Source organism: Nyctereutes procyonoides, unplaced genomic scaffold, assembly GCF_905146905.1.
Source record: "Nyctereutes procyonoides isolate TBG_1078 unplaced genomic scaffold, NYPRO_anot_genome, whole genome shotgun sequence".
Taxonomy (NCBI): domain Eukaryota; kingdom Metazoa; phylum Chordata; class Mammalia; order Carnivora; family Canidae; genus Nyctereutes; species Nyctereutes procyonoides.
The window spans coordinates 13,019,734-13,039,215 of NW_026575033.1; the positions used below are offsets into that span (position 1 = coordinate 13,019,734).

General features: G+C 43.2%; 1 protein-coding gene across 7 annotated transcripts in view; it reads right to left on the reverse strand.

The window, feature by feature from the left end:
- Positions 1-4,252: 4,252 nt before the first annotated feature.
- STARD13 (StAR related lipid transfer domain containing 13) overlaps positions 4,253-19,482 on the reverse strand; it is a 514,559-nt gene continuing 499,329 nt past the window's right edge. For all 7 annotated transcript variants that reach the window (XM_055317219.1, XM_055317220.1, XM_055317218.1 and 4 more), the window contains 7 exons: positions 18,998-19,196; positions 13,855-14,065; positions 13,114-13,228; positions 12,044-12,265; positions 10,740-10,957; positions 7,706-7,882; positions 4,253-6,766 (listed from right to left, as the gene is read on the reverse strand). In XM_055317219.1, coding sequence (XP_055173194.1) covers positions 6,649-6,766; positions 7,706-7,882; positions 10,740-10,957; positions 12,044-12,265; positions 13,114-13,228; positions 13,855-14,065; positions 18,998-19,196 — 1,260 coding nt within the window. In that variant the 3' untranslated portion in view covers positions 4,253-6,648. The remainder of the gene's footprint in view (positions 6,767-7,705; positions 7,883-10,739; positions 10,958-12,043; positions 12,266-13,113; positions 13,229-13,854; positions 14,066-18,997; positions 19,197-19,482) is intronic.

Genomic DNA, 19,482 nt, shown 5'->3' on the forward strand with positions numbered 1-19,482 from the left:
GTCAGATTTATTGCTACATAATGAACTGCAATGTGATTCATGCAGTAAGAGAAATATAGAAAGAAATAGGTGGATTTGAGAGGGATGGTCAGGAAAGTCCATGCCCGAATACGGCTTTGAGGAATAAATAGGCTATCACATGACCAACAAGACGGAGACAAGGTCAATGCAAAGTCACAGAGATGAGAAACAGTGCTTCCGTATTACTGGGTCATTAAGTGCATGGTCAGAAGAGGCAGGAATGACAAAACCAAAGTGGCCTAAGGAATGCAGCTGTAGCTTGGGCACTGGGCACTCTCTTGTGTTACAAACCTGTGTGTCCAACTGGCTGCTGGGGACCTCTGTCTGGATGGTTCCCAGCCATTGCAAGCACTCTGTCATCAGAGCCTGACTGACCAACATTTCCAACAGAGTTCCCTCCCTGCCTTGCTCCCATCTGAAACCTGTTCTTCCTTTTCTTTCTCCTTATATCAGTTAAAGGACTCACCACATGCAAGTTTTTCTAAGCTCGTAGCTCAGAGTCCTCTTCAGCTGCTTCCGTTTCCCCACCCTGCCACAACCAGGTAATACATAGATCTTATTAATTCCAGCTTAGCGGTATCTTTAAAAATCTCTCCACTTCTTTCTCCGCAAATATTTCCCACCTGGAATGTGATGACAGCCTTCTGCTTGGATTTCCCACCATCATTCTACCCTTCATCACTCCAGTCTGTCCTCATCTCAGCTGTTAGTCATTCTAATGGCTGCTATCTTCCAGAAGCTCCCCCCTTAGCATACTTGGGGTCCTGGTCCTGGTCTAAGCAGAAAAGAACAGATTCCAATCTGGCTCATGGGACGGGTCTTAGGCCCACTTCTTGGCCATATTGGAGTTGAAGGAGGATGCAGAATGACTGCTTAAGTGCCACTTCTACAGATTAGAGATGTCTTCTCTCAGTGAGCAAGTGCTCCAGGGTCAGCACTGTTTCATCACCAGAACCAGCCTACCCCCCACCCCCGGATAGGCAACGGGCATTATAATTGAGAGAGACAGAAATCAGCCCACCAGGCCAACTTTTCCTTTTCAGAGTTTGTCCTTGGAGATCTCACCAGTAAGCTCATCATACCAGCAATTGGCATCTTCAGATCCTAGAGCACCCAGACTAATCTGGAGCACCACAGGTCTTGGCATATTGGTTTGAAAGTGTCTTTCCTGGGATTTTCAGAAGAATACTAAATTTATGTAAGTACTCCCCATTTAATAGGAAATAGGGGAAAGCTATATATCCTAGAATGAAAGGAAAGGCAAGTGATTATGGATTAGTATCAGTTCAGAAGGGCCAGTGGTATCAGTCACTTTGTTTATTTCTGTCTATGTAGAAACCGAAGAGAGGAAAAGGCAAAGATGGGGGTGTCTTCACACCCCTGCTCCTGCATACAGGAATACATCAATTCTCTTTTAGCCCATTTTAAGTCTCTGCCATCAAAACAAATGTGAATGCACTTCTCAATTGGGTCAATAGGGAGTCCAAAGTCCCTGCTGCAGCTTAAAAATTCCTGGCTATGGGACGCCCTGGGTGGCTCAGTGGTCGAGCATCTGCCTTCAGCTCGAGATCCTGAGGTCCTAGGATCCAGTCCATATTGGGCTCCCAGCAGGGAGAAATTTAAAATTTTAAGATTTTGAATAAAATCTTAAAAAAAAAAATTCCTGGCTTGTGACCATTCAGCTTTCCCTCCTTCTCCATTCACTGCTATCCTCTGTACCCTCTGACCCTCTGTTTTAGCCACACCCAACCTCTATCTAATGCCCAAGCCCATCCTTTCCCTTCACATCGCAGGTTTTCCGTGTGCTTGTCTCTCTGTCACTCTTCCAAAGTCCCCGGGAGTCACCACCGCCTCTGGGCTTCATGGACTTCACGGTAACTTATTACAGGGTATTGTGTATACATATTCATCCTCATTACCTGCAGATTCTATATTTGCCAATTTGCCTACTTTCTAGGTTTCTTTGTAATCTCCAAGTCAATACTCACTGTTCTTTCGAGGTCATTCTTGGATATGTGCAAAATGGCACAAAATTGGAATCACCAATGTTCATGCACATTCCCAGGTGATATCAAGCAAATGTGGCCTCTGCCTTCCTGTTTAAGTTCTCATACCATAAAAAAGTATCCTTTTTATCAGTATCCTAAATATCATGATGTATTTAGTACCAAATTTTTTCCATTTTTGTGCTTTTTGTCTATGATTTTGTAGTTTTTTTTTTAAGATTTATTTATTCATAGAAATGCAGAGAGAGAGAGAGAGAGAGAGAGAGAGAGAGAGAGAGAGGCAGAGACACAGGCAGAGGGAGAAGCAGACTCCACGCAGGGAGCCTGACATGGGACTCGATCCAGGGTCTCCAGGACCACGCCCTGGGCCGCAGGCGGCGCTAAACTGCTGCGCCACAGGGGCTGCCCCATTTTGAAGTTTAAAATGGCCCCAGGTACAGTCCTGAGTGCTGTCTTGAATTCTTGAATGCAAGAAGGCTGGAATATGCCTTACAGAGGAAATATATGTGTTAGATAAGCTTCGCTTAGCCAGGAGTTTTAGTGCTGTGAGTTCAATGTTAATGAATTGACAGTATGGTACATTTAGAAAAAGGAAGAGGCAATACTCTGATCTGTAAGTCAGGCTACTCTGGAAAGTAGCACTGATAATGCATGACAAAGCTGTGGACAAGATAGAAAGCCCTAAATTTGTGGATTCATAAGATGATGGCCCATAAAAAAGATAATAATAATTTAAAAAGCAAGGCTGCGAGGCTGAAAGCCAAAGAAATTTATAGACAGATTACTTGGGTTCCAGAAAATATTAAGCCTTTCTTGACGGTTGTTGCTTTACTATAAAGAAATACTGTGGGTAAATAATTAGTTGTAAGAAATTTCTATTAAACAGAAGTGCACCTAGAACAAGGTTATATGCTGATTGTTTGACAAAAATGTGAGTAGAGGCTCATAGGAACCTATCCTTATATTTCTGCTGGGAGCAGTGGTTCAGTCCTTGCTAACTGGTGACAAGAGTGGACTGCTGCTTATCACTATCCAAACCTCTGCCTGCCCAGTGTCCCATCTCTCCTTCAGTGTCCAATGGAGTGCTCTGCATGAACAAACTATGCAGGAGGTTTTGCCTCAAAGGGACAGCATTATTTGGGATTTTGAGCCTCATCTCTGCACAAGGAGGATGTGGGTTAAGAGGCATTTGGCTAGCCTGTTAGGTGCGACTGCTAGAATGGAAGTAAACATTCAGTCTACCAAGGATGTGGCCTGCCTAGGCATGCCTAGCATTGCATGTTGCCAGTTGTTCAAATTCTGTGGCTTTACAATGTTGTAACTTCAAGTCTTTCTTTCTTAATTCCTTATGCAGTCAGCCTGGACTGATTTTGCTTTTGGGTCAGTGTGTGACACTCCCCTTCGCTGGGGTCTATTTTATCCCTCTACCGTATCATCCTGAGAAGAAGACATGACCAGTTTTTTTCTGCAGCTAAATATCAAAAGACAGAAGTAGAATACGTCATACCTAAGAATTTCAAGTATGCTTGCAATCAAGTTTGAATTCATATGGCCTAAGGGTCTCAGGACATTGTAGCCAGGGGCTGCTAGAATGACCACTATGTTCTCTTCTTTGAAGTAGAAGAAAGGGGCAACTGAAATTCCTCCTTTGCCTATGAAAGGCAAAACTTTCAAGGGAAAGAGGAAGGCACAGAGGGCAGAGTTTGGAACATTTTTATGGGGGCATATGGTCTTTGGGCTGCTGTGGCTTTTGGAGCCTGTAGTTGAGAATGCTAGGGAGCTCCTGCGTACTTGATTAGGAGCTACTTTTGTTATCTTTTAGAAGTAAAGCAGACAACAAACAGAATGAGGCCAAGAGGCTTAGAGCCAGATGTGGGCTACTCTTCGTGATCTACTGGTGCAGCCAGAAGTCACCTCATCACATCTCAATTTCTGGTCTTCTCAGTTAAAATGAAATGTAGCTAGAGTTTACGGAATCTTTGATAAAAAATACCATAAATGTGTTTTGATGACTTCCAGACTTAAGCACAGTGAAATGTAAAGAATCAGCCCTTCCCATCACTCTAATGCCTTTGGCACATTTTAAGAAACCCAGACTGTTAGTGAATGTTAACAACCTCCTTGTATTTGGGAGAGATAGTGAATACAGGTTTTCAACCTACAGGATGAAGCATGAAAATCAACATATATTTTATAGAAAATAGGAAATATTTAATGTATATAAATGTATTTGTCTTGGCAATTATTTATTTACAATTGATGACTGATACCAACAATTGAGGTAAAAATATACATGAGGTATAAATATAATATTTAAATGCAATATCATATTTTATTTCCATTGGCAAGATAACCATGAGTATAACACTGTGGTACTTGACAAACAAGCTTGATGCACCTTTTCCCTCCTTTTTCCTTTTTTTTTTTTGTTTTTTGGTTTCTTTTTTTTTAGACGCACTGTGTCATGTGGTGGTGATGTGATTAGTATGTGTATAAAAAAAGAAAAGTCAGTCAGATAATTCGAAATGAGGAGGAGTCAGAAACATAAGCATATTAGTTTTTCGTATCCTCTTGCTTTCCAGTGTGGCCTTTGGGCCAGCAGCATGGGCATCCCTGAGACTTGTTAGAAATGTAGACTCTCATTCCAGACTGCCTGACTCAGAGTCTGCATTTGAACAAGGTCTCCAGGTGATTGTGTGCACGCTAAACTCAGTGATACGATTCATCTTTGTGTGTCTATCACATTTTCCAAACACCTAGGATTCTATCTCTGGACCGGTGTTAAACTAGACTTTGTTAATCTTGTCTATGCATATGAATGTAATCCAGCATATATGGTTAAACCTAAGATGCATGGCATAAGTGAGTTTGTTTTGCTCACAGAGCACTGCCTAAATTGAAAATTATGGATTTGCTGGCACCTTCTTGTGTAGGCAAGGAAATAAAAAATACCTGGGTCATAAACAAATGGTATGATTTCCTTTGCACCATATAGAACTCATACATAGCATTTTTATTTCTCTCAATAAAAGAATTGCACATTACTTATAGGAAAAAACATTACATAATAACATAAATGCATACAATACAAGAAAGGGGAAAACACTCATTTAAGCTTTTTTTTTCCTCCCACACCAGTTGCTAAATTATGATACCAATCTCTCATGGATTATCAAAGAAAATCTCTCCCTGAAGCCAAACATAATAACTTATCTTCCTCTCTTTAATTGTAGAATTACAATAAAACCCACCCCACAACTAAAATACATTAGCAATTGGTTAAGGAGAGTCGATTTGCTTAGTCTCTACAATAATAAATAAGGTTGGGTCAAACATCTAGGTAAGCTTGACTGGCTAATGAAGAAATACGAAATTAAGAAACCTGTTTATATTTTCTAAAACTAATTGCAGAGCATAGTTTTGGTTTTACCATTAGTTTAAAACCCTGTCTTTCAAATCGCAAAACTTTAATGAATTCTATCTTTAGAGCATCATATGTAACAAAATAAGAATTCCCTGAAACTGTAATGGTCCAGGACTCTCAAATGACCATCACCTCCCCTTGTCTGGTGTCCAGAGTTAAGTTCAGTGCAATATATTGGTAAGAAAATACCAATTAACTGTGACCAAGTAGGCCACTGGTCATAGAGAATGACATTTAAGAACATGATGAAATGTTATCTATGAAAACTTGATAAGACACAGAGCCTCCCTTTGGCTGTGAATATATAAAGGCTATCCTATTTGGCTCTAACCAGCAGGGAAAAGTTTCTTTCAGTTACTTATGCTGACTCCAGTGGCCTGTGGGCATCTGACATTTCATTGAAACTGCACCTGGCTGGGTCCACTGGCAACTGGTAACCTAGCCTTCCACTTGGTCACAACTTCTTCCCCACTTCTTTGCTTTTAAGAGGAGTACAAATTATTTTCCTGGCTCTATCCAACACCCTAAGCTCAGTTTTTGAATCACACGCACAAACTGACAACAAATAAGAACCTTGTATTGTTGTTTTCCTTTGGTTAGCTAATCTTTGGTTAGACAGCAGGGCAGACTGACAGATTACACGTTTTCACACCTTGGTGTTAGCAGCAGCTTCTGCTCAGCTTACAGGATGGTCGTAGGGAGATGGGAGAGCAACTTGGAAAGAACCACAAGAGTGAGGAAAGGACTCACTGAGTCAGATGCGTTCCTTTTTGAAAGATGCAATTATATATAAAATTGATACTGTACATATATACAGCAAAGATAGAGATATACACACATATGTACATAGGCTATAAATACATTTATTTACAGTTAAGAGTATGCTTCTTAGAAGCCTTTAAATAGCAAATTCGGCAATGCACAAGGAATAATCCATTTAATTTTAAGTAACATAGATAAATGTTCTGATTTTTAAAAATATTATATTAGTAGGGATGTAGCCATCTCCAGGAAGGCTAAGAAAGTTCTCAGAAATACCTGCATCTTCAACATTCCAACTTCTCAGTGTTTCCATTTTTAAGCATTAACCATGTCACTCAGTCTCTCTCTCTCTTGCTTTCTCATGAGCACACTCTCTCCCACAAGTGTTTCCATTCACTTCCTCTTCCCTGAGTTTGATGTCACACTGGGGAAAACTCAGATTTTAGTCTCTGGACCCTCAGCAATGAGGGGCTGAAAAGAGTTTCTAATCCTGGCAACTTCCGCTGCACACAGATGTCCAAAGCCTTTACTGTACCACTCTGGAGAGTGACCTCTGTGGAGACAAAAATCAGAAAGAAAGTGGGAAAACTTTTTTCCAAATCTCAGCACTTAATCACGACAGAGCGTGCTGTCCTGTGCCCTGCCCATTAGTGCACTCGCCTACAATTCAGGGCTGACCCCTGGAGGATCTGAGAACCTCATTCTGTCATCAGGTGCCTTGAATATGCCTCTTTGGCCAAGTATTCAGTCCATTTTTTCAGTGTTCATTGGATGCTTTACAATGACACCATCTCCTCAGGGAAGATTCAGACTGAATTCTGGAATTCACTGAGAACATTCTGTTTATATGGTACCTAGACCGGAACTTGTTCAGCGTCATGACTGCCTTGATGGGGTTGGATTTTTTTTTCTTAAGATTTTATTTATTTATTCATGAGAGACGCAGAGAGACAGCCAGAGACACAGGCAGAGGGAGAAGCAGGCTCCATGTAGGGAGCCCAACGTGGGACTCGATCCCGGGTCTCCAGGATCACGCCCTGGGCTGAAGGCAGACACTCAACCACTGAGCCAGCTAGGCATTCTGATGGGGTTGGATTTAAGCTAGCTTCTTCTCAAAGCAGGGTAAGAGGAGAGGACAGCAAAGAGAGAGCTGGCATAACAGCAGCACAAGAGAACGGGACTAGCCTTTACTGAGCAGCTACCATGCGTGTGTGTTTGCTCTGCGCGGGAGGCACATATAGGTAAGCAGGAGCAACATGGAGAAGAAAGAAAAGCCAAGGGTCACAGGAGCAGGTCAGAGGTTTAGGAAAGATGAGGAAAAGGAAAACAGAGAAAAGGATCTGTAATCACCTATGAAGGCAGGCTAATGGCACTGAAAAAAACAAAGTAGAGTGAAATAAGAAATCAGGATGACAAACAGGGCCCTGGCGATCCCGCCACTGGAGCTGAGGCTCAGACAGCGTGCCTGCCACCCTGGGGAGGGCACACTTACTTCAGGTCTATCCTGCAGATGTGGGTCAGCCTCGACTTGCCGGAACCACACGGTTCTATCAAGTACTGGGAATCCATCACCACGGCCCGCACGCCGCCCATGAGCTGGGCTTCCTCGTGCTCCACAGAGAGGGACACCAGGGTACACATTCCTTTGGGCAAATCGGTCTTCCAGGTCCTGTCACACAACAACCGGCACATCAAAATTAGGGCCAACAGAGAAAGAAAACCCTGGGTGTGGCATTGAGCTGTGTTTTCCTGCTCAAATCCCAAACCTTAGATGAAACCAATGACTTCCATAAGGGTGTGTAAAATTTTTACACTGCAATTCAAAGCAAGGGTCTCAGTCCTCTGACCTAGGGGCCAGAACTGGTCTTGCCACTTCTAATCTGCTTCTGGAACCCCAAACTGAGGCCTCAGAGGTTCCTGGCCATTACTGAAGGGTTGGCCTTACAGGTTAAGAACTAGGCCTTGCACATTCAATTCATTCAGCAAACACCTACCGGGTACATGAGTATCCACATGAAGGTACACAACCAAGGGAGAGAAACAGGCATACAAAGAGACCTCTAAAACACCAAGGTAAGCACAGTACTGTGGCTGTGCACACAGTGCTCTGCAATCCTGTGGAAGGGAAGGGAAGGCACACAGGAGAAGGCTTCCTGGAGGAGGTGATGCTCAACTCAGTCTTAAAGGAAAACAATGAGCTGGTGGTGCCCAGCCTGAAGCAAACTAGACACATGTGGACTGCTAATTGTTTTCAAATACCTGAGTGGCTCCTGAGTGGAATGAGAAAAAACACAGTTGATTTGGCCCCAGCAGGCAGAGATGGGATGCCATGTGTCACTTCAGTATAGAGACAATCTGACTCAAACATGCTCTCCAAAAATGAAACAGGCAATCTGAGGAGCAGTAAGTTCCCTGTGACAGGGGCTATTCAAGCAGAGAGGGGGCTATCACTCAGGAAAATGTGGTAGATAGAAGTCAGGAACCATGAGAGCATCTGTGTACAACCATTTCTATCATAGGACATAGGTTTCATTATCATAATCTCAGCTATTTACATCACAAATCCTATCCCTTGCTTGGCCACGTCATCTATAACTTCATCCATCCTGTCCTACCACACCAGAAAAAGAAACTATTATACGTGCCCCACAAGAACAAGAAGTAAGCCCTATACAAATGCCTAGTAGCTTCTCCATGGGTGTGACCATTCTCCTCATGTGCGATGATATGATTAGTGATAAAGACTGGGAGTTGTACAGATTTGTGGGGATAAAATGGGAAAAGCTTCAGTTAACTATCACCAGAAGCTCCTGAGGATTTAAAGAAGATCAAGCAAGAAGTAAAAGTGGCAGTCCTAAATGGATTGCTAGCCTACGTAGAGAAGTATTTCAGCTCTGTGACCTTCTCACCTTGTCACTTTCTACCTTCTTGTATCATAACCACAGGAATCCCTGTTGTCAGAACCATGTCTGGTGCATGGTTAATTTTCCTGAGTGTTGAGTTCTTCCCCCATGAGCCTCATGATCCACCCACTTTCTTCTTTAAGTTGTAGATCAACTATCAATGCTGTGAGACTCTGCCCTAACCACTGTATTTAAAATTCAACCCCTTAATCACCGTCCTATCTTACTTACCCCCCCCTTAATATAAGTAACATTATCCCCTTACTTATTATTGATTGACACTCCCTTCCTGATAAAATGTAAATCCCAAGAGAGCAGGACTGCGGTCTGTTGTAGTCACAGACCACAGCCTCCCCATGCAGCTGGAATAATGCCCTGTACTAAAAAATAGGCTGGCGGGACTGCTGGGTGGACAGAAGGAGGGAGGTTCCATGCATGGGCTCTGGCCCTCAGCCCTCTCTATGGCATGGCTCCATTCCCATGGCTGCCATCCCAGAAGAACTATTTAATCTGCTGCTTATAAGAGTGAAGATGTGAAATTTGAATTCCATGAGATGACAAATGTTCCCATAACTGTGGTAATAAGCCACCCTTAAGCCTGCTCACATTCTCCTCCAGGATCCCAAGGTTGCTAAGATAAACACACATATTTAGGGAAAAATGACCCTTAAAATTCAGAGTTCCAAGGACCAACTCCAAAGGCCCATGTGAAAAGTGACCTGTAGTTTGCCATCAAAACGAGTTTCATAAAGAAACTATTTGAAATGTACATTCAGCAATTTCACTAGTGATTCCTTTTACACTGCTAATCTATGGGAAGAGACAGTGTTTGCCATCAGTTATCAATTAAAAAAAGAGAATACATTGTTTTAATTATATTTTATTTTGTTTCTTAGTATCCTCAGTCCATGTTCTTTCTGATTCAATGCTGACTCACCAGCCCATGTGCACAGCTGTACTGGGCATCCTTCCTATCATTGGTTGAGCACCCCCTTCCAAACCCAGAGGGCAGGGAGCCAGAGCTCAACCCATACATCGATCAGAAGCAATACTTCAACAGTAGACACCAGACTCGCAGGCCTTATCAGACCCTGAAATCTCGCTGAACATCCGACTGTCTCTACAGAATTGGACCTTCGGAGTTGGGCCAAGCTTTCCATACATGGCAATGAGTTGTGAATATCTGAAGTTATACAGATGGATTCTGAAATTACACACACTTCTATCTTGAGAGCTACACAAACCAAAGCCTTGCTTTCCCGAGGGAGAAAGGCCAAATCAGGAGAAAAGTCAGACTCGATTTTCATAATTTGGCAGAAAGGGCAACTGGACAAACAGCAACTCTTCTGAGGAAAGAACAATATTTGTGGCCTAATAAACCATATGTTCCATAATGAAAGGGGCCATCAGAAAGCCCAGCAGAGCTGTAAAGTGGGTGCAGGAAGCACGAAGTCAGGCATAAATACAGCAAAGTCAGTTTTCACCAGGGAAATGAGCGCTCGCTTAGCGTCCCCAGTGGAGGCTGAGCTTTGGTGGTAGAAGCCTGCGAAATGCTTAAATATGCAGATCTTAATCTGCTTTTGGGAAAAAGAAAAATATCTTAAACCCTACAGTCAGGCTTACCTGAGGACCACGAAGTCTCTGGAAGGATGGGGGGCCATGCTGTTCAACACATACTGATAGATTTCTGTGTGCTTGTCCAGGGTTTCCACAACCTTCCACTGCACAAAATCCTCATCCCACAGGTGGCGCTCTCTCAGCACACGATTCAAAACCACGGAAGGGGGCGCTTCTACCTCCACGGAGGCCTTCCATAGCTTCAGAGGATGCCCATCTCCCACCTTAGGAAAAGACACCACCGAAGGCTGAAGAGGTCAACGAGTTCCAGCCAGAACCTACCATTCTTCACTGGACATTCGGAAATCATCTTCGATTGTGTAACTTGAACAAGTGATTCTGGGCACCTCAGGTTTTTTTTTTTTTTTTTTTTTTTTTTTAAGATTTTATTTATTTATTCATGAGAGACACAGAGAGAGAGAGGCAGAGACATAAGCAGAGAGAGAAGCAGGCTCCATGCAGAGAGCCTGATGCGGGACTCAATCTCAGGCCTCCAGGATCACGCCCTGGGCCGAAGGCAGATGCTCAACCACTGAGCCACCCAGGGATTCCTGGACACTTCAGGTTTTAAAGTTTTAAGATGTTGATCTTTAAGCTTAGAAGAAAAATAATAGTGATAATACAAATAATAACCACCAACACATACAGTATGTACTGTGTGCCAGGAAAGATTTTAACCCATTTGATTTTTAAATAATCCTCCTCTGACAGTGGTAGGATTAGGTTCATTATGCAAATGAGAAAACAGGCACAGAGAGGCATGAGACTTGGCCCAACATCACACAGCTAAGAGATGGGGATATGACTGGCATCCAGTAGCCTAGCTTCACAGTCCACACTCTGATGATCTGCAATAGGGAGTGCTCGGCAATCTCCAGAGTGGATCCTTGGCCTGTTCAGGTGTGTGCCAAACCCCATGGACAGAGCGGCCATTTTTATTTATTTATTTTACTTATTTATATTTTTTTAGAGGTGGTGGGGGAGTGGCAGACCGAGAGAGAGGATCCTAAGCAGGCTCCACACCTAGCATGGAGCCCATCAGGAAGTGTGATCACACGACCCTGAGATCCTGACCTGAGCCGAAATCAAGAGTTGGACACTTAATTGAGTGAGCCACCAGAGCACCCCTGGAATGGCTATTTTTAAAGCAAAACAAATCCCTACTTGTTACACATGGCTCTTTGGGGATAATTTTTTCCAACCCCTGAGATTACCTTTTTGAGATTTTATTTACTTAAGAGCATACGCTCACCAGAATCATGACCTGAGATGAAGGCAGATGCTTGACCGACTGAGCCACGTGAGATTACCTTTTTGAAAGCAAGATCTGTGTTGTCTGTGCTGGAACATGTGACCCAGCCTTTGAACTTCTCCTTGGCTTCTTTCTGGAGGCCCTGGACGAGATGCTCCAGGTACGTATGGAAAGTTGCCCCACTCTCTTCCAGCTGGGTCCCCAGGTCTTCCAGAGTTGGAGCATGGATGGCAGCCTCGACATAAGAATTATGGGACTGGGCTACCAACTCTTGAGGGACCTGGACCAACAGATGCATGAAAGAGCAACATACTGAGCTAAGGAAAAGCTGAGGCTGATAGTTAAAGAAAGCAAAGTAATTTTGTCAAAAACAACAGTATGGGCAGTGGGCCTAGTGCCATGGGGCCAGGGATGTTTGCCCAAGATTGGCGGCAAGGCTGGGTGGGAGCATTTCCTAAAGTCGGGAAAAACAAATACGTTTCTGAGACTACAGTTATTATTCAAAACATTTCAATGACTTCCCTTTTAGTCTTTCCATTTCCCTTTTATTTTACTTTAAACATATTTTTATTCAGTTTGGCAAAATGTGGGCTGAGGAAACTTTAAGCACACAGACCTAAAGGAAACCTCAAATATGACTTAGAAATACCTTTACCTTTTTAGCACATTTTCCCCATTTACAAATGCCAGTTATACCACAAAAAGTATGCCAGAAGTCTAGTCCAGTTACTTCTTGAACATATCTGCAGCTATACGCAGAGCTGTCATTGATTCTTAGTTGACAGGGATTGCTCAATATCACACACACACAGATGTTGAACCTCATCAAGTCCAAGTTAACAAATGCAACGTAATTGGCAGGCTGGCCTTGAATCTGGCAATGGAAGGTAATGTAACCGTTTTCTTGAAAACCATCATCACAGCAACCCCAGGTGTCTAACCGGCAGAGCCTCAATTGTACAGCTAGCTCCTCACATTTCTTAGAGGCAAAGACCGGAGCTACGGAGTGTAATATTGTCCTTAAAAAATCAGGAATGAACACATATGAGCCACAAACGTAGCAACCATTCCAAGCATCTTATGTAGCTCCAAGAGCTGTGAGGAAGGCTGCTGGAACCTTTTGCTCACCTCAAACAGTCTGTTGCATTCTGTGATCATGTGGGCAAGCCCCTGAGCGGCAGCCAGGTTCTCACTGAGGTCCTTTTGATCTGGCTTCCCGGTGGCATATTTCTTCTGTATGACTCTGTAATTAAAGGGCAGAGTCAGTAAGCAGATCCCAAACCCAAGGGCTTTTCGCAACACAGAGCTCATCCCTTTTGTTTTTGGGTCATGCCCGGATGCTAATCCAGATCCCAGGCTTTCTCTTTGCCAAATAAAAACAATGAGCACATGGCCTAAATATTCTGAGTCAGTTTAAGAGTCTGACAGTTCCTAATGAAAAACCATGGAAAACTACAAGAGCAGGAAAAGCTGCTGGGGGAGAAATTATTTTTTCCCCAAGTTTGAAACCACATCACTGTAGGCAGCTGTTCTGGAGCCTTAGGTCCTGCTTTTTTTCATTAAAGATTGTAAATATGACTTCTACTCTTTCCTGCTTCCCACTCATGCACTACACACAGACCACAACACTACTCCTCAAGCTTTCTGGATTGCAATGGGCATCCTTCCATACTACTAGGATTCATAACTGAGCATGGGAATTAAGTCTCCTTGGGACATTTTCTGATTATAAACTAAATGGTGGCAAATCCCCAAGCTGAAATACAGCACAAGAAGGGGTGTGTGTGTGTGTGTGTGTGTGTGTGTGTGTGTAATCAACTAGGGGAAATACCTGGTTTAGGATCATGGCTTTTGATGAGAAAAACCCACCTGGGGGAGCTTTCTTTCTTCAGTAAATTAAGATGGAAGAGGGATGGGGCCAGACACACAGCAAGATTCATGGGCGTCATCTGGTTCTCTTCCACCAAGTTGACCACGTCGTTCAAAAAACACAGCAGTGTCTGCAAGACCTCCCTGCTTTCATCGGCCAGCAGCAGGATGGCAGCCTGCACTGCCTGCAGCCGCTGCTCCTTGGGGACATCTGTGGACAAGTGGGGGCCAGGTCATAGGGGAACAGCCATAGAAAGAGCCAGCCAGGAGATAGTGAGTGAGCTTCCCCTTCTCGGGAATGAAGATGCGTTCAGAGACAGGACCATCATCAACTACCATGGCCACAGCCACAAAGTACATCATTGCTCAGGCCTCACAGCTGGTAAGAGAGAGGCAGAGATGGAACTGGAACCCCAGCAGTCCAACTCCAAACCTGCCATCTTCACAGCAAGACGCTATTTGGCAAGGGATGCCCCCTGCCGGGCCTTTCATGGTTTCTGACCAATCCACCTCTCGGCTATTTTCAATCTTGTTTTCTGCTCTGGCTGAAGTTGGCAATAGGCTGGGGCACTGTTGGTCTGGCTTCCCTAATGCCCACCTTCCCCCCCACCGCCCCCAGCCCCGACAGCTTGGGAAGCACCTTTCAGGATGCCGAGGGCTCTACAGAGCCGGTTCGGACACCACTGTGTTAGGAGACATCAGCCTCGCCTTTCCCCACCCCTGGTGGAACAGCCAGGCCTTGATGCCAGCTTGGCACAGTTAACTGTGAGTGGTGGGATCCGGCTGGCTGGCTCTCTGGAGTGACTCCTAGTGGGTCAGCTCCTTGAGGGTCAGCTGCACACATCTTTCTTTTTCCTAAAAGTCACCCGGGCTCAGTGCAGAGGACATGTGCTATTGGCTCCCTGTGGTGACCCAATGTCACGTACTTCATAATCTTGGAGACTATGGAAATTGAGGTTGTACCTGGGGAAGAGGAACTAGGCTCACTAAGGTTATGGACAGAGGCTGGCCTGTGCCAGGCCATTCCCCTTTAGGGTGGCCCTTGTGGAGTGGTGGTGATAGTGGGTTAGAAGGGCACTGGTCCCAGATGTGAACCGATGGAGAAAATCACAGCAAATGGGTGCTAGGCACTGCATTTTGCTGCCCCCTGGATATGTTTGTTACTGATCTTTGAGATCTGACTCACTGCCCTTATTCTTCTCACTCTGAAAGTTATCATCAGCAGCTCACTTTGGGTACATCCTCTTTCTTAAAATACCGTGTCCTAGGGCAGGTCTTTGGAGTAGGGTGTCTGTCCTTTGAAGGGATGGGGGAATGTGCTTGTGATAATCCTTGACTTGTGAGAAGAAAATATCAGGATTTCCAATGGTGTTTATGTTTTCTCTCATGCTTTAAAAATACTGATTGGGTATGCTTTAGAATGTGCACCGTATTATCACAGTATAGTTCTATTATGAAAAAATAAGTAAGTAAACATGCTCAGGTATTCACTACTTGTAGGGGTACATGATAAATTTGGAGACTGCTGCTCTAGAGAGGCTGTGGGGTGGTCTTCTGCCTGGGTCCTACTCTCTCCATCGGACAGCCCGGGGTGGGCACGCTCTTGGCACAGGCAGCCAGCAAATCCACATTTCTGGAAAAGCCTGACTACATTCAGTGTTCTAGAACCCATCTTTAACCCCACCATGTCCACTGTGCAGCACAAGATAGACCTGGGTTTAGTTGAAAATAACCATTTTGTTCAAATTCTTTTTTTTTCATTTTGTTCAAATTCTAGCAGAACTTTTTTTTTTTCTTGCTTCTGTTGAAATAGAAGGAGACACCACTAATGATTTCAAGCTTGTACTGAAGTGTTATAAATTCAGCCAAGCCACTGAACTGCTTCTAAATATGCTGCTTTAGCTAAGGTGTCTACTGTATACATTGTTTAACTTAACATGGCAGGCCTTCTCTTCCATGACACAATTTTTACGAGTCATCTGTCATGGCTTCATGTCATCTCAACTTTCTATTCCCTTGTTCCTTTATCCGTCAGAAAGTATCTTCTATGATTTTTCTACTAAAAAATGATTGTGAAGGTGAACTACTAGTCCTTAAATTCAGCATTCATTTTGGATCCTTTCCTCTTGGACCTTTGTTACACTGACACTTGTAGTTCCTGCCTCTTTCTCAGCTCTCAGGGGACTATTCTAGATCTGCATATCTTAGTGTTGATAATGGCAACCATGTGGATGGCTATCAGCACCTCAAACTCAACATCCAGTTGGTCCTGAACACCTCTGCTCTCCCTGCCCTCAAACCAGCTCTCCTTCCCCTCTTTTCAATATTCTCCCAGTCCCCAAACCTGAAGTGTCTCTGATCCCTCCATTCTCCCTACTGTAGACCAGTGGGTTTCAGCTATTTTCATTATCCATCTAAACTCTAATGAATCATTTGATAAATATCTGAGAAGTAACACAGCTGAAATTAGAACTGCTCTGGAGAAGTGAAGGAAGAATGGTTCCTCCCTTTGACTCTAGAGTCTACCCATGGAACACTGAACTTCCAGTCTCATTGCTGGAAGTCACTATAGGTAATCCAGCACCTCAGTTAATGTGTCAGTTTATCACTAACCCTCTGTTCTTGTAGAGTCCAGTATCTCTTGTTCACCACTTCCAGATTCATGGGTGACTAGAGCAGTTCTGATGGACATGGACCCTTGTGACAGACACAGACCTGGCCGCCTACTCAACACCTACTCTCTCCTTCCTCCTCCATAAGGAAACACACTTGCTGTTCGAGTGCAGGCTGTAATAATCTCAGGGAAGATGAGCCCTTCCCTCAGACCCAGGGCATAACCATGTTGGCCTAAACCCCAAATGGTAATCCCAGTCATCTTTCCAGCGATTGAATTAAGGGAGAACGTATAAACCATTTCTCACCTATGTGACCAAGATAAATGCTAGGAGCTTCTGTAAATTTATCTCCCTGATAAAAAGAGACATATGTCCCAGGAGAAGCCCTTCTGTTCTCTTCTTGCCTTTGAGTGTGACTTTGGGAAGACATGATAATTGTAAGTTATGGTAATTGTATTAAACCTTGAGAGCATAACCAAGAGAGGCTGACATCAGCCCTGGCATCACGGAGCTATGAAATTAACTGACTCTGGAATTACTTAATTCCAGATTTCTTGCCATGTTAGATTATAAAATTTCCTTATTGTTTACTTGTTGGATTTCTGGTTCTGTCTTTACAGCTGAGAGCATTGTAACTGGCAACCACCTCAACCCCCAAGGGTTCCTCAGTGCTTAATGAATCGCGTATGAACCCTTTGCCCTGAAATTCAATGCCCTTCCTTGGGATGGCCCCGGTCTCATTTTTCAGAGTCACTGGTATTGTGTCATACAGTTACCATTCACACAAGCCAGACGAACACCCTGTCCACTCCTGGCATATGCTCATGCTATTTGTGTCACTCAACAAGTGTTCCTTCCAATTTCTCCACCATCTGTTGTCCACACCAAGTCCTGGTACTCCTCTCAACTTCCTTGGGTTTTCTTTGTAACCTTATTATAGAATTTCTCCAGTCTTGCTATATGGCAGTTATGTCTGTACATGTCTCATCTCCCTCAGCTGTAAGGTATTTAAGAGCAGAGAGTAAGTCTTACCCATCCATACCATCTGCAGCATTCAACACAGTGCCCTGTGTGGAAGCGGAACTCAGTTAATGTTTGCTCAGCTAAAATAAACCCTTCTTTGATCTGGTTTCTTGCTGGTGAGTTTCAGAAAGGACCAAAGGGATTTATCTCTTGGAAATAATCTGGCTTTAATCTTAGACTAATGTCAACCCTAACCCGAGAACTGAGTAAATGTAAAGAATCATATATGATAGTTCCAAACCATGAGGGAGGCTTAACTGGAAAAATGCAGATCAACCTCTTATGGCAACAAAATCATGAACTGTGTTTGGGTTCACGCAACACGTATCATTAATTTAACTTAACCTATTCACTTTGACACAATAATATTTATTTAGTGGGTCATCACTTTATCCTGTTTTTACAAGTGGTATTTATTATAATCTTTTTTTGGACTTGCAATATTGTAGGCTCCTTAAGCACAGTTAGCACAGAATTCTCTATAGCAGGGATCTTCTTCAAGTTGGATCAATTCCATGTTGAGCCTCATTTCATGTATATGTTCCTGAAAACTCAAAGTCCACATGCCAAATACATTTCTTCTAAAGAATCAGAACTTGGACCACTAAAATAATTTATAATCATAACATTATTGCATCAAGAAAGAGTCACATGTTGATTTCTAATACCCCTTTGTAGCTACCCTTAGAAGGACATGCTTTTTAATCAGACTTTGTTTTATTCAATGATTATTTTAATTACAGGGGTTTTGCTGAGAATTATTAATTAAACATCACTTAAAAAATTCCAAGTGAAAATACAAATTGTTGAATTAAGCATAAGCTTGATTTGGTTTGCTTGCTTTTCATCAAGTAAAATACATTGTACTAAAACACATTTGTTTTTTATTTCTGGTCATTTTAACATATTTGGCTTTGAATTTCATGTATCTCAAGGAAAAGCTTATTTTTTTAAAAATTAAAGTTTTAAAAACATTTATATATGAAATAAATTCTATTGTGTCCCTTTTCACTTTAAAGTTATTAAAAGTACATTGAGTGTTAGTTTCAGATCTTACACAAAACCCTACTGAGGAGGAATATTTTGATGTCAAAAAGGTATTTTTCTGCATAAAAAATGGCCTGGAGATTTTCATATCAAACTGTGAACAAAGTTTACTTCTGGAAAGAAGCAGAGAATGATACCTTTTATGCATTTCTTTATGGATTCATGCACTACTTGCATAACTGGCAGACAGCCTATAGAATGCTTTAAGTTGGGCAGCCTGGGTGGCTCAGCGGTTTAGTGCTGTCTTCAGCCCAGGGCGTGATCCTGGAGACCCGGAATTGAGTCCCATGTCCGGCTCCCTGCATGGAGCCTGCTTCTCCCTCTGCCTGTGTCTCTGCCTCTCTCTCAGTCTCTGTGTCTCTCATGAATAAATAAATAAAATCTTTTTTTTTTTTTTAAAGAATGCTTTAAGTGGATGGGTGCACACGGGAACACTGATCTGCAGTACGTCCACTTACACTGATAGATGTGGAGGAAGGTCTCGCTGAGCTTGTTGGTGAAAAGAGGCTCTGGGAGGTCCCGGAAGAACTGCTTTACCATATCTGCCACATCATACGCAGACTGGTCCTCATAGCTGACATTCTCGGGGAAGTTCTCATTCATCTGACGTAATGCATGGATTCGAGATTTCACACCCGATTTTCGAAAAAGACCCACCTGAAACAAGTCACAAGGACGTGTTAGTGAGGCCACCTTCACCCCAGCCATTCTCTTCCTAAGGCAAGCACCTTGAGAGTGATGACAAGGCATGGAACCAGGACTGGATGAGCAGCATCTGCATCCAAACTAGTAAATTGTACATTACTAGTTTAGTTACTCTGGACAGTAGTAGTAGAACACTAACTCCGTCTCCTGTAAAATGAAGATAAGAATAATAGCCCACTTCGCAGGGCTATTGTGGAGACTAAATGAGAAAATGTGTATGACTGTCTTTGTAACCTGT